Raw genomic sequence first — 14839 nt, 5'->3', positions numbered from 1 at the left:
TTGGGAATCATTACTAAATTTGAATTTAAAAACTAGCAGATGGTGCTTAAAATGAGCTTTTGTTAATAACTCACTAATTGTCAGTGGATTTCCAGGAAAGGAGCAAGGTGATGAATGTGCTGAAGGTTATTACCGAATTTTTTAATTGTAACTGCTATAAATATTTTGTTACACTAGTGCCTATATGTTCTTAATTTGAACTGAGGTCCTGTATATATAGTGAGATAATTCATCTCCCATTTAGTGTCTCTAAGTCCAGAAGAGGTATGAATAAAATATGATATGTAAGTGTGTATTGTGAAGAATTAGAAAAACACCTAATGTATTGGTATACTCTAGTTTAGCTTTAATTGGAACTAGAGGAAACGAGAAAACAACAAGCAGGGTAGACTTTCTGCTTAGTAGTTGGAAAATTTTATTTTCTAATCCACACAGAAATAGCAAGACTTGACTTTAACAGTTAAGAAAAACCTGTAGATTTCGGTAGCTGTTTTCCAGAATTAAAGGACAAATTAATGGGTAAAGAAAAAAAACCCAAGAAACTCTGTTTTCAGCTGAAGGTGAAGTTAGAGGCTAACATAGGAACTCAGCCAGTTAGGCCAACAAGCCAAGATTGTTAGAATAGAAGTGATATTTTGAGAACATTTGATAAAGAAGTATTTCAGTAATACAGCACAGAAAATGTTGGGGGCAGGGTATAAGTTTTGCATGAATAAGTGGGAGGGAAAGGCTGGGCTTTTTTTCTTTTTTTTTTTTTTTTTTTTTAAATTGGAACTGTGATTATGTAGAAATGCAGGAATACTTCTAATTTTTAAATTATCTGAATGGCTATATGCATCTAATGCAGTCTTGTAATCATAACAGTCTAAGGATCTGGGCAAGGCAAGATTTGTAGGTTTAAAGTTAAACCTTGTATTTGGCTGAAGGAGAAGCTCTTAGGCACATCTTCCTTCTGCTGATGAAACATGAAGTGCAAGCTTCAGGTGAAGTATAGATGAAAAACAATTGATTGGAATTTAACTTGTTATATCAATGAGTGAAATAATGGGGGCAGAGGAAGACAGACAGACAATTGATGCCTTTGGGCTAGAGAAGGATATTAGTAAAAAGAAAATAAGGTCATCCTCCTGGAGAAGGTTGAGGGGTAAAGGAAAGAGAAAAAATATCTGCCTGTGGGAGTTCCAGAAAAAAAAATGGAGACATGTGTGGGAAAAACTTTTAAAAAAAAAGTTTCTTTTGACTTGTAAGATGAGGTAGAGCTGTGAATTTTGTATGCAAGGCTCCTCTTCTGAAGATAGAACAAGGATTAGGTTTGAGAGGTGGAGTCGTCATTTTGCAAAAAATGCTTTGCATTGCCTCTGTAGCTTGTGTGAGTTCCTTCTGACAGTTGTTTGCTGTTGAATTGTGTTGGTACATGAATATGATACAACATGGAGTTCATGCTCCTGTTTGCTATGGTGCTTTTGCTTGGGTAAAAGTGGGCTTGTCTTGAGGACTATCAGTTCCACATAGCAACTTCCAGAGAAAAGCCATGAAGAGACGTGTTTTCTGTAGTCCACAAGACTGAGCATTGCATGTACTCAGGCAATTTTTCCTACTGGAAAAGACTTCTGATAGCTGCAGTTTGTTCATGCAGTTCTGTCATAGTCTGCATTTTAGTATGTATGTTTTCAGGTGTCAGTCTTTGATGGCAGAGTTGCAACATGTGACAATACAGATGATAAAAATGAATTGCATCATACAACAGAAGTCACCAGTTATGGCCTGTAGTTTTCTCCCTTTTAGACCACCACAGAGGAGGAAAAATCTTACTGCTTCTAAAATAACAATTAGCAGTCTTTTGAGACACAGTGCACCACTATATAACTTCAGTCAAATGAAAAATCTGTGCAATTCCTCTGAAGATGGTGATGACTAATCTTCAGCCTTCAGATGTTAGGATCTACTGTTCTCATGACAAGATTTGGTGGAGAACTTTGCTCTACTCAAAGCTGAACACTCATGTTTGAAATATTTTCAGAGCAACAGCATAGAATGTTATTCCTTTCACTCCCTGTGAAAAGACAGTAACTTTTTGTTTTCAGCTGAGAAACTGCATACTTTTTTGTTTGGTTTTTTTCTGTTTTTATCTTTGTGATTAATGCTGTGGATCTTGTCTAAAGAAAATATAAACCTCAGAGCGAATTCCCTGAATGAAGTACAGCTCATATAAGTAAGTGATAACAATAATCTCCGTAGTGGTAGTGTCAGTATAAGTGCAAAGTGAACAATAAACGGTAAGGTACAGTGCCCTTAGATGAAAAACTTACACTTTTGTCACTGAAGTTGTGTTACGTAAGTTACTGTGTATGTTAAAGAATTTAGTTGTTTTCTTTGACGTATATTTCATAAATTTCACTGTAAATATCTTCAGATGGTATCACTTGTAAACTGTTGATGTTAAATACTGGTATGCTGTAAAAATAGAAGAACTCAAAGCACTACTGGATATTGTAGTAGGAGCTAATGAAAGGTTTATCTAGTGCAATGAAAATGAAGTAGTTTCACTGTATAGAGAAATTATGCTGGTTGTGGTAAGATTTATAGTACTTGGCAGTCTACTCCATGAGGTGATGACTGATTGCTAGGTTAACTACATAAAGAACACAGTTGCTTGTTTCTATCCTTAGTTTGCTATTTATAAACCTTGAATTTAGTCTTCAGAAATACCCATATATGTCTGTGAACCTCTTGGTATATTAAATTTCCTGAAAACAGGGCTTTAAATCCATTCATCAGTAGTAACAATGAAGTGGTCCAATCCACAGGTCATCACCTTCTGTGGCACGTGCACACTGCTTACTTAGAAGGGAATTACGTGTGAAATCCTGCCTTTAGTGAAGTCAGCCATGTTTGTTCACTGGTGTGATCTTGGAAATGTCACTTTGGGGATGGGGGAAAGGATATTTAAAACATCTCTATCCATGACAGAAACTTGGAACTCTTGACAACTACGAATGTGCTGGTTTTTTCACGCTCCTCCTCAAATTTGAGATTAGTTTACTTAAAATAATCTCTTTTGATGATTTTGAACCATTTGTAGGTATGTAGCCATTTTGAGACCAGGGGGAGGAGGAGGAGGATTATTATTATTACTATATTAGATTCTCTTCAGTGTTTCAAATTTGAGGTATCTTTATACAATTTCTGTAGCATTCTCAACCTTTTTTGACAGAATTTTGGCATCTTGTAGGTTTTAGTACCACTGACTTCATACGAATGGGAAGACACATTTAGGTCGACTACAAATAGTTCCTTTTCTCAAGTGTATTTAATGGAATTGTTGCTGTTTTGTAGCCTTTGGATAACAAATTTAATACTAAAAAGTTGTTCAAATTGTGACACTTTCAGTCGTTCAAAAGCTTTTTGTGTTACACAGAAAATACTGAATGTAAAGGTGCTCCCTAGAGAGAGAAAATTGAAATAGCTAAGCCCACTTAACAGGTCAGCCTTATTTTGACTCTTGTCAATAGAATTTGTAGTGTCTAACATGTATGTGTTAGGGTGTCCTTAGTATACAGGATTTTTGACCATTTTTTCGAGGTATGTTCATGTTGTAATTTGCTTGTTTGCTAACCATTCCTTGTGTATGTAAAGAATAATACAGCTTACAAGTCACTGAATTTCTAAGCATCAGGCACTTGAAATATATCACTCTTAAAAATTGCATCTTTAATATGATCTACATTGGAGCTGTTCATTTGGAAGGTTATTTGTATTGTAGCATATTAATGTTTATATATAGGGTTTTCAATGTAAATATATGTAGATACTAATTTGTAAATATGTGTATCTACTTTGTGTATGTGTATATAAACACACACGCTATAGGTAAGTTATCCTAATTTTCCATCTTTCATTTTCTGGCACTTCCCTCACTACCCACTCAAAAGTTCATCTTTCCCAACTTTTATCCTACCTCCGACAGTTGCAATTCAAATAATTTTTAAAAAATCATTTCATCATAAGAATTGCCCCAAAAGGTAGCAGGTTACTTCTAGTCCTAGGTGTTGTCACCATTAAGTTTTAGTAGCATACAGATCTGTTGAAACATGCCTTAGCGTTCCAGAAAGATCTCTGTAGTTCCATTTACAAAAAAATTTTATTTGGTATTCTGTGAATAATGGTAAATGTGGAAATGAAAGGGGGCTGTTTACTACTACATGTCTTTGATATGCTTAGTTCCCTCTTGCATATCTTTTAATTTGCATCTTAATCTGTCCTTAAAATTGCAGACCATTGAAACTGCGTATTGAAAACTGAAAGTTGACCACGCTTGAACAGAAATGTTTCTCTTGTCATAGATAAAAGGGGAACAAAAAATCCTAGATGGGAATGACCAGGAAAGCGAGTGGAAGTCAATTGAAGCATATTTTTTCTTTTTTTCATCTTTCTAGTCAGGTGATACGGAAGTTTTCAGTATATTGGGAGATCTGGGCAGAAAAGAAGAGTTTGCTGCTTTGTCATTTCTGATACTTAGAATTTTTGTGGAATTTGGCAGCTCTCAAGGCCTTTGTAGTACCCTGAAATTGCCAGTGATGAACCCATATTAAAAAAAAGAAAAGAAAAAAGAAAAATAACATACAAAAGGAAATTATTCTAGAGTTTTATATGCTCCAGTAACCTCATGCCTCTGACTACAGGTCTGCCCACAGTCAACTTTTAACAATATTGTCTTGGGTTTTTTTTCCTGAGACCATCCAGTTACATCAGATCTACTGGAGCAACATGGCTGTTTCGTTGGCAAACTGGTGAAATATTTTCATTTGCTTTTCTTTTAATAAATAGAGGTATTTTCATAAGTAGCTGTATTCAGCCCAGAGTCTTGGAGCTTTTGTTTACTTTCGGATTTTGTACTGATGCAGTTACTAATGTGTGCAGAGGTTAATATTAAAGCTCTGGCAGCAAGTACAATGGAAGGAGGGGTGTGGTGTGAAGATGTAGTGACCTAGAAGAAGAGACTTAAACTTGTTCTCTAACATTGCATATGTTAGAAAATACCATTTGCATCAACCTTCCTCGCCTCGATTTAGACTAATATTACAAGAAAGTCTCTTACACAGCTAGTATTTGGAAATTAAATTTCTTGGGCTTAAGGCATTAAACTTTACACACTAAAATTTTGCTGTTATTGGGAAGAAAAGGTGTGCAGGTTGGGGGGGGGGTTGTTGTTTGAGTTGGGTTTTTTTGGGGGTGGGGGTTGGTTTTTGGTTTTGTTTTTTTTTTTCAAATAATGTTATCTGACTGTAGTGTTTGCTGGGTGTCTCAGTGTAAAATGAAACCACTTGAGCTGTATTACTAACATTCTTCCCATAGCAAACTGTAACTGGGAAATGTTTCCTTTTAAGACACATGAAAACCTTTTCTGGTATGCAGTTTCCATACTCATGCTAAATGTGAGAATAAGTTAGGACTGGGGAAAAGAAGAATTTAGTAGTAAAGAAGCATAATCTGAAGCCAAACTGGTTGGAGAAGGAAGGAAGAATGCCTCAAGCTCAGTCATGCAAAGTGCTGAGCACATTAGCTTCTGATTCATCAAAATGCTTACCTCCAATTTTGCAAGTAGTTCAGCTGAAATCAGTGTTGTTATTCATCCTTTAGTGAAGCGTAGTGAAGCATACTTATCCTCAGTGAAGCATATGCCTACATGCTTTTATGGATTTGGACTAAGGGGTGTAGGGCATGGTTAGCTCAAAGCTCTTGAAGGTACGGGGTTTCACCTTGATTCTTGCTAAGAGGAATCCTTGTACATCATCTGTCATTATTCTAACATCAAATGGCATAAAATCAAGTGGGGAAAAAATGGGAGCAAAATCCTTCAGCTGAATTTGAGGGTTAATAAAATATCTTGTAGAATGCTTTATTTGCTTAAAATCTATTTTGCATATTGGGCAGCATGAATGTATTACCTTACCGGTTAAACCCTTAATGTGCTAATGGTTGTACAAATTCTCAGTACGAAATTAATTCTTTGCCATAGAAGTTTGCAAACATGGTGCAAACTAAACTAGATTGCAAAGTGGGGAAGAAATTGTACCCAATAACTGGAAACACACTGAGTTCTTACTGTAAGCGCAGCAGTTTTCTTCTAGTAATTGTTGCAGAGCTGTTATCCATCAAAGCTGTTAATGTCACTCTAAATTGTTGTATTTGTATGGTAAGCTTTCCATAACTGCCGTTGTTTTGAGAAGGTGGGAGAGAGCTCATAAAACATCAAGACTGATTTTTTCAATCATGTTGGAACTTCTGAATAACTGCTGAGAACCCAGCTCCTGTAGGAATTTGAGTGGCTTGGCTGGTGTCTGAGTCAGGAACATCACTGATCTGGATATTAATTTTTTTTTTTTTTTTTAACTTGGAAGGCTTTTTTTTATTTTTAAGACTTTTTAAAGGCTTAAATTTAAGTCATACAGTAATAGCAACCCTCTGTTGCAATCACTTAGAGATTAAGATAGTATTTCCACATACTATGTAATTTGAGGAACTAAAGGGAGAAGAGAGTAATATTCAAACTGTGTTTTATATATAGATGCAAAATAAGTATCAAAATAGTGTGTGAGTGCTAATAAGTATATTGGTGTACTTCACATTTTTTAGTCTCTAAGCCTCTTCTAAAAATTTAACCATCACCTTCTGGTTAAAGCAATTAAAATATTTCATTGTAAAAAGGCTGATAATGCATCATTCAACATGACATAATTTGGAATGGATCAGTGCATTTCTTTGTAAGTTGCAGTATTTCTCTGTAGGTCTTTAATCAGAATTATGAAACAAAGATTTAATATACCTTATTGGAAATGTCACAGCCCCTATTTAGAAACTTTTTCTTTCTTGGAAGAAAGTTCAGCTTTGTTTCAGTGATTTCTTGGGAAGTAGGTGGAATGAGGTTGAAAGGAGAACTACGCTTTCCATCATCAAACCCTTTTTTTCCAGGAACTCTGTCTTACCGAGAACCAGCAGTCTGTCTGTCCAGATATACCTGCAATCATGGAAACATAGTCTTTATTGGGGTGAGGGGGGAGAATTGTAGAATGGTTTGGGTTGGAAGGGACCTTAAAGATCATCTAGTTCCAACCTCCCCGCCATGGGCAGGGACACCTTCCACTGGATCAAGTTACTCAAAGCCCCATCCAACCTGGCCTTGGAACACTTCCAGGGATGGGGCATCCACAACTTTGCTGAACAACCTGTTCCAGTGCCTTACACCCTCACAGTGAAGTACTTCTTCCTTACATCTAATCTAAATCTACTCTCTTTCCAAGCCGTTACCCCTTGTGCTATCACTAGCTGATTTCATTTTGGACCCCATGAGAATGCTGTCTTTTGCAGAAGACATCTTAATATCTGTGATAAATTTTGTCAAGAGCTGAGAACTGATTTTTATACTAATTTGTAGTCTTCAGTTATGATCAGATCACACCAGTTTTGGAATTTAGCCTTTCTGCTTTCAAAGTCAGTGAAGCATTATTTGTCATGGGCATGTTTTACAAAACATAAACACAGTTTATTTTATATTGGTGTATAATGTGTGTGTATCCCAGGTTTTGAATTGTTTTATCAGCTCTATAAAGTAATAATTGTTTTCTGATTGGGGGGGGTGATTGTTTTTGTCTGTCTTGCATGGCAGTAGTCTCTTGCTCTATCTGTTTTCTGGGTCTTCAGCACCTTTCCAAATTTTTTTTTTTCTTATTCTTACGGCGTATCAAGATCTTAAATAGCCATTTATTTAAAGATTTAGAAATATTTATCTTTGTATGTTCCTTCCCTCCATTAATGTGCCAGTGGAAACCTGGCTTGATTTTTACTATGAGTGGAGGAAAAAGAAATACAAATCACATGAGTAGAGTGTTTCTGCAGCATCATTCCTCTAATTTCAGATGTACAGCATGAAAGCAGCTGCAGTCAGCTGACAACTTGTGGTCACGTTCAGATATATGTGGGGAAGGGACGTGCTGTTTTAAATGCATAATAAAGCCGTTGTTTCGTCACCAGGAAGCAGGGATGGTAGCAGCCCAGGGGAAATGAGAGACAGTAATGTTGCTGTAGTGGAAGGGATGTTGTATAGAGCCAGAGCTCTCTGCAGGCAGCTGTAGCGATGCACCAAGGCAAAATGGCACAAACATATTTTGCTTTCTATAAGGGTAGAGGATAAATGCGAGGAGCAGATAAAAGCCTGAGATGGACATGCTCACAAGGAGGGTGAAGTTGGGGTTTTTTATGCTCTACTGCCCTTTACCTCTGTTGGTACTTTCCAGTGAAATCAGTGTAGTTGTATTTTTAGCTTGCTGTATTCAACATCAATATGACAAGATAATGCTGTCTTTACATCTGTAAGCAGCTTTTACTATGTTTTCCTGTTTTCTGCCAGCTGCAGTTTACAAAGGATGTCACAGCACTGGTAAGGAATGTACAGTAGCCATTTCTGTGATGGTTTTGTAAAGCATGTTTTTCTTAATGATTTGTGAGAAGCAAGAATACGAAACAGCAAGTTTGTTGGAAATGAGCTAGATAGTCTGAGCTGAATTTTCTTCATAATGCTAATCTCTTAATTTGTGGTTTGTGCCTGTGTTATTTGGTCGGTTTTCTCTGTGTGCTTTAATATTTTGCACTTCACTAATGCTCGATGTAACATTGCAGCAGTATTGTAAATGCCTCGCCCTCTTCTGTACTTTGCTCTGTCTGAATTTTATGGCTGCACTTGGGCTTTTATAACCTGTCTAGTGTTAAGACAGGGCACGTTGATATTCTGTAATTGAGCATGTTATGATTTGGACAGGAAACGCTGTGATACGATACCACGCCTAAGCGTGTAAAAGCCCTGAGAAATCATTTTAATCTTCTGTTGCATTGGCAGGCTCTGTGTTGGCTCTTCATTGCATTATGTTTAAACTGAATGAAGTCATGCTAAAGTTTTTCAATAATAGGATATTGTTTAAGTATGCTGTATGCTTCTCATTGATTTATTATTTTGAATGTTCTGTTAATTTCACGATGATAAATGCTGCTTTTCTAAAAGGCTACAGAAACATGCTAAGTGTAATATAACCATTTTTTCTCAGGATCCAGGCTTTTAAACATAAAGGTGCAAACAAATGCACTAAGGAAATTAATTTGAGATTTTAGTTTGTGTTTTAGTAGTTTGTGGACAGTAGTGGATATGTATGAATTTTCCTACTGTTTGTACGAAGTTAAAAATTTTAACTATTAATGTATTTGCAATAAGATTCGTGTGCCATGTACTGGCTGTCTCCTGTAAAATGTAAGATGACTTATAGGGTGTTGGCTCACAACAAAGATGTTACTGCTTCAATTTATTCATTTTATGTTTAGGAACAGTAGCTTTTATGTAGAAGACATCTTAGAGGAGTGTGTGTATGTACATTTGTGTGTACTTTTCATATACACTACATTAAGTGAACAGAGTTTTTATACACTAAATGAATAGAGAATTTTCTAGTGCTAGTTGAATTTATTATGCAGCATTTTAACCTGTCAATTGCTGTGAAATTCTGGTTTCCAGCAATATGAAGCTTAAACAGGAAGAATGTGTGAAGCATCGTGATAGAAAGCAAGACTAAGGGGGAGAAATATACTGTGTTTTGTGCTCATGAATTTTGGGAAACCTGTCTCAGTGCCCTACCTGCAACATTTCCTAGAATTGGTCATCAGTTCAGTATTTTTAATTGTCGAGGGAGGGAATGTATGTAATGATTTTGATTGTTCTGTTTCTGCTCATTAAGGGGATGGAATGCTGTTTTTATCTTTTTAACATTTTATCTAAAATTACAGATAGTGTGAATTTTGTACATGCGTTCCCTTTCTTGAAGCTTGATTGTGCAAACACGGTGAACTTTTCTGTCTTCCTCACTACTGAATACTCATTTAATCTTCTTTCCACAGGCGTATTCCCAAGATGCCTACCTGAAAGGCAACGAAGCCTACAGTGGTAATGCCCACAACATACCTGAACCACCACCAATATGTTATCCACGCCTGACATCCACAACTTCTGGTATGGCACAAGCTGGTGACAAGCTATCTTCTGACTTCTCGCTGGGGAAACAGCAAGTCAGTAGACCAGTACGGGCATTGACACAGCCAGAGAGGGCCTACAGAATGGAAATACAAGTGCCTCCATCACCAACAGACATTGCAAAATCAAATACAGCTGTGTGTGTTTGCAATGAAACTGTAAGGACTGTTATTGTGCCTTCTGAGAAGGCTGTAGATTTGCCATCTTGTAGAAATAATCATGCTGGTCCGTCACACAGGACAGAGGAAGTAAGATATGGCTTAAAAGATCAAACCAGTCTAAAAGCACGGACCACGTCACCATCTTCTTCAGTGTCCACTGCCATTGTACTTCCCCAGACTCCAATAACAAGGCCAGTTGATCCAACTGGAACATTAAGTAAAGCTTCAAATTATGTAGTATGTTCAGAAGGAATCCCAAGCACTAGACCTCCTGCTCAAGCCACAGACTCACCCTCAGTCTCTACTAATCATTACAGTTCTCCAACCTCCCACCAGCATATAGACTGGAAGACCTACAAAACTTACAAGGAGTACATTGATAATAGGCGCATGCACATGTATGGCTCCCGGACAATACAGGAAAGGTTAGATAGTTTAAGAGCAGCTTCTCAGAATACAACTGATTATAATCAAGTGGTGCCAAATCGCACTGCTTCACAGGTACGGCGCAGGAGCACCTCTCATGACAGGGTTCCACAGTCTGTTCAGATCCGGCAGAGAAGTGTATCCCAGGAAAGACTTGAAGATCCTGTCTTGATGAAAGAGTGGCCACGAAGTGCTTCACAAGATACTCTAACTTCACCTTCAGTTAATTCTAGGAATCACAGGGCTCGGTCATGGGATTATCTCAGCAAACAGGGTGAAGTGCTAGAAAATTTTCATTCTGAGAATCTGATTGCAGATACAAATGGAGATAGGAGGAAAACTTACAAGTGGACAGGGTTTACTGAACAAGATGATCGACGAGGTATTTATGAGAGATCTAGACAGCATGCATTTCATATGTCCCTTCGAGGTCAAAATTTTTCTATGGCTTCGAGTACTTATATTTCAGATAACAGGAGAACAGGTAGTAGAGCTTCTCTGCCTGGTTCTCATTTTCAGAAAGTTCCACCAGATATAAAAATGTTACAACCTTCTCGAGATTTGCAAACTCCTGGGGGAGTTTCAAAACCTGCAACTGTTTCACAAGAGAGATTGTCTCTCACACCAGCTAGAAGTTCTAAAAGTAGCTCTTTGAAGAACTCTGCTCCCTATGCAGCAAAACCATCGTTTCCCCTTAGCCAGGGCCTGGATGCTATTGCCAGCAAAGACCAAAGAACAGTAAATCACTTGCATCAGAGTGGTCTGTTAAACCAACAGTCAAGGATCCGAGCAGAAGGTGCCCCAGATCACAAAACAGAAACTGGCAAAACCATCCAACCCTCCTCTCTGTCTCCAGCCTCTGCCAAACTTGTTCAGCCAACAAGTGAGAGTTCAACTACCTCTGACAATGTTGATGGTTCCATCAGACAAAAGATTCATGATTCCGAAAGGGAAGATGTCCATGAGCCTGAAATTCTGCAATCGGATGTTCAGGAAAATGGCAAAGACACAGTAGTCATGCGGGACAAATCACCTTCTGGCCACCAAACTCCACAGCCTTTGAGGCATCAGTCCTACATTCTTGCTGTAAATGATCAAGAGGCAGCCTCGGACACTACATGTTGGTTACCTAATGATGCTCGGAGAGAAGTCCACATAAAAAGAATAGAAGAAAGGAAAGCATCAGGTTCCAGCCCACCTGGTGACTCCTTGGCTTCTATTCCGTTTATTGGTGAGTTAAACTATTCCAGTGTACATCAAGTGCTTTTCTTTACTAAAGATGATGGAGAGCACCATGCCAGGTAGCTGACTGCTGTTCCTGTAAACCCTGAGGTTGAGGGGCATGAGAGCTCTTTTCTCATCTAGAGTAATATTACATTGGTAAAACTAAAAGTATTCTTCCATGGAGGAAAAAAAAAATCTTTTTGTTTTGAGTCCTGGAGGATCAGTGTAAAAAAAAAAAAAAAAAAAAATTTCTACGGTGATGTAATATTTTTCTAGAGTTTTCCTTAACCCCCTGGAGAAGTCTACATTATATAACTGTGTCTGGTTATCACTCCACATAATGCTCTGATGTTATGTATATGGACAACTAGCATCTGCAGCACCTTTCAAAATATTTTTACTTCTCTAGTATAAAATATATTTGGAATCTAGTAAAGAGAGAATATGGATGCAAATCCATATAAGGGTGATTTGTGAAAAAAAGTTTGTCAGCTGAATAGGTAAGGTTGAAAGCTTTCTGAGACAGCTATGGGATAGAGGAAGGCCGTTTCAGGTGAAAGGATAGCATTAAAATGAAGTGAATTTGCAAGTAAAGGTGCTAATGTGGATATGAGTTAAGGGGTTTGTGGAAACAGAATGTGAGAAGACACAAAGATTTGCCTGTGGGCTGTGACACAAACAGGGTTGGAATTACAGGAAGCTTATAGGAAGGAGGCTGAGCACTTTTGAAATAATTTGGAAGAAAAGAGGAATTTGTGGAAGGATTGTTAGTAGTAGAAAAAAAAAATTAGTAATCCCATTTTGGATAAGTGAGGAATTGGAGTCATGTGCTGAAGAGAGAGTTCAGTGGCAGAGCATTTCTTTTCTATCAAGTAGTCAATGTCTGTGTCATCTTTGCCCCACTGTTGTTGTTGAGTTGGATTTTCTTTTGTTGTGGCTGGTTTAATCCTTTGGAGTCTAGATGTCTGCAGACCATTCTCCACATGGGTTGATTTATACCTGACTGTGTGTTCTTGAATTTAGTATAACAAGTATTTAGAAAATACTGAATTTTGATTCTCAAACTCACGTATGTGAAAAACAACTCTTCTTAATACTCTTCAGGTTTTTTACAGATTAGGTTAAGGGAGATACAGATACATTGTCTTAGCACAATTGTCTTCTATTGTGGATCTGCAGCAGTGATTTTTCCCCTAGAGTTATCTATAATATCTACTACTAGTTTAAGGTAATAAGCAAAAATAGTGAAGAAGCTTTGTGTGCATCAAAGAATGGAAATCATATGAGAGATATAATCTGTTCTTTTGACAGAATTTTGTTAAGACATTACAAAAATGCTTTCTTAGCTAGCAGATGGTTTTTATGTTAGGTTTTCCTTTTTGAATGGGAATTGTATAGTTTTTTTAAAAAATTATTATTACTGGATGCATCAATATCCAGTGTAATTTTGGATTCTTCTTTAGACCCTGTCAGTCTTTCTTTAAGTATTAGTACAAGTTTGTAAGGCGTGTAACCGGTCTTTATGCAGGACTTTTTAATAGTATGCCTAAAATCAATGTTGGGCACTTGATTTAAGTTACGTGTGGTATTTGTAGACACTTAGGAGTGCTTGATGGGAGTTTCCTAATCCTGTACAATTTAAATGTCGTGTGCAAGTTGGATCAAAACTGTCTTAAGTCAAGCCCAACCTTTTCTACATAATCTCCTATCTTGATTTTGACAAAAATTTGCCATGAACTCTTACTCATGTGGCTTGCTTACAGATTTTAGAGAAATGTGATGATTAAAGTTCAAAGAAGCCTTAAACGTGGCAATTGTACTGCATACTGGTAGCAGCCGAGCAGTTCAGAAGAAACAAAGTTGTAACTCTCCATTGCAGCCTCTTGGCATAACACCACATGGGATTGTGTGAATTCTTATGAGCTCCTTAGCCTCCTGGACTGAAACCTCCTGAATAGTCCAGAAATATTAAAAAATGGTGCTGCTAGAGCGTGGGGACAGTCTGAGCCAACACAGTACTTGTGACTGTCTTCCTAGCAAGAAATTCTTGTGCCGGTATAGGTGCTGTGGAAAATTTCCACCACAGCTCCAGCACCTTGAAGATGAAATAACCCTCTCTAAATAGGAGGAGCATCAAATGCCATTAGAGGTGGGCATCTTCTGTAGTTAGAATTAATATGCATGATTCTAACTTCGCTTGTTCCACTATCATTATGCCTAATTACAGCTTCACTTGTTAAAAGCCTTACTTAATCAGGTAGATAAAACCCTAGATATACTTTGAAACTCAGTTAAAGGCTATTTAACTCTTCTGAAGGAAAATCACTTGAAATTTTCTGTGTTGTGTTTTGGTTTGGGTTTCTTTTTTCTTCTGTCTGATGATTGAGAAGGACGTTACTTTGAATAAAGATGTACCTTTGTGTTGGTAACCTCTCTGCTTCCCTTATGTTTACATCAACATAATTGGTTTTTGCAGTATTAGGTTTTATTAGATATGGTTCTTTTCATAAATGCGGCTACTGAAGATATTTGTACAGTAGATCTTTGGAGTAGTGTAAAAATGTAAATTTTGGGGGAATAAATATCTTCCAATGTTACATATTATTGCCATTTTAAATACTTTGTGGGGTGTTTATTTTTGTTATCACTTTCTGCTCATTAAAAATAGTAGATATGGCCAGACCATATTTTGGTAGAAATTCAGCCAGGAACAGTTGGCTTCTGCAGCAGTATTTTGTGACTAACCTGCTCTTGCAAATAGCACATCATCACGATGATTTTAGCTCGCTGTAAGTAGCACAGTGCCCCCCACTACAAAGAGAAAGCCAAGCAGAGTTTCCATTGAGCTTGCTCACGGCAGATTCTTGCAGGGATTATGGTGGGTTGCTGAAGAACTGCCTTTTGACATTAGTCCTTTCACAAAAGGCTGTTCTGAAGCAGGGAGATTAAATTTTGG

The 14839-nt window shown here is 37.4% G+C and overlaps 1 protein-coding gene across 7 annotated transcripts in view; it reads left to right on the top strand.

Annotated features, from left to right (window-relative positions):
* ARHGAP21 (Rho GTPase activating protein 21) overlaps nucleotides 1-14839 on the top strand; it is a 125172-nt gene that overhangs the window by 84036 nt on the left and 26297 nt on the right. For 5 of the 7 annotated variants that reach the window (XM_030008519.2, XM_030008518.2, XM_030008517.2 and 2 more), the window contains 2 exons: nucleotides 8408-8437; nucleotides 9940-11890. In XM_030008519.2, the coding sequence (XP_029864379.1) occupies nucleotides 8408-8437; nucleotides 9940-11890 (1981 nt within the window). The remainder of the gene's footprint in view (nucleotides 1-8407; nucleotides 8438-9939; nucleotides 11891-14839) is intronic. The other 2 variants (XM_030008521.2, XM_030008516.2) reach the window with 1 other exon arrangement.

The sequence above is a fragment of the Aquila chrysaetos genome, chromosome 3, assembly GCF_900496995.4.
Source record: "Aquila chrysaetos chrysaetos chromosome 3, bAquChr1.4, whole genome shotgun sequence".
Lineage (NCBI taxonomy): Eukaryota > Metazoa > Chordata > Aves > Accipitriformes > Accipitridae > Aquila > Aquila chrysaetos.
Note: the sequence above shows the minus strand (reverse complement) of the source record. Positions and strands in the feature narration are given on the sequence as shown.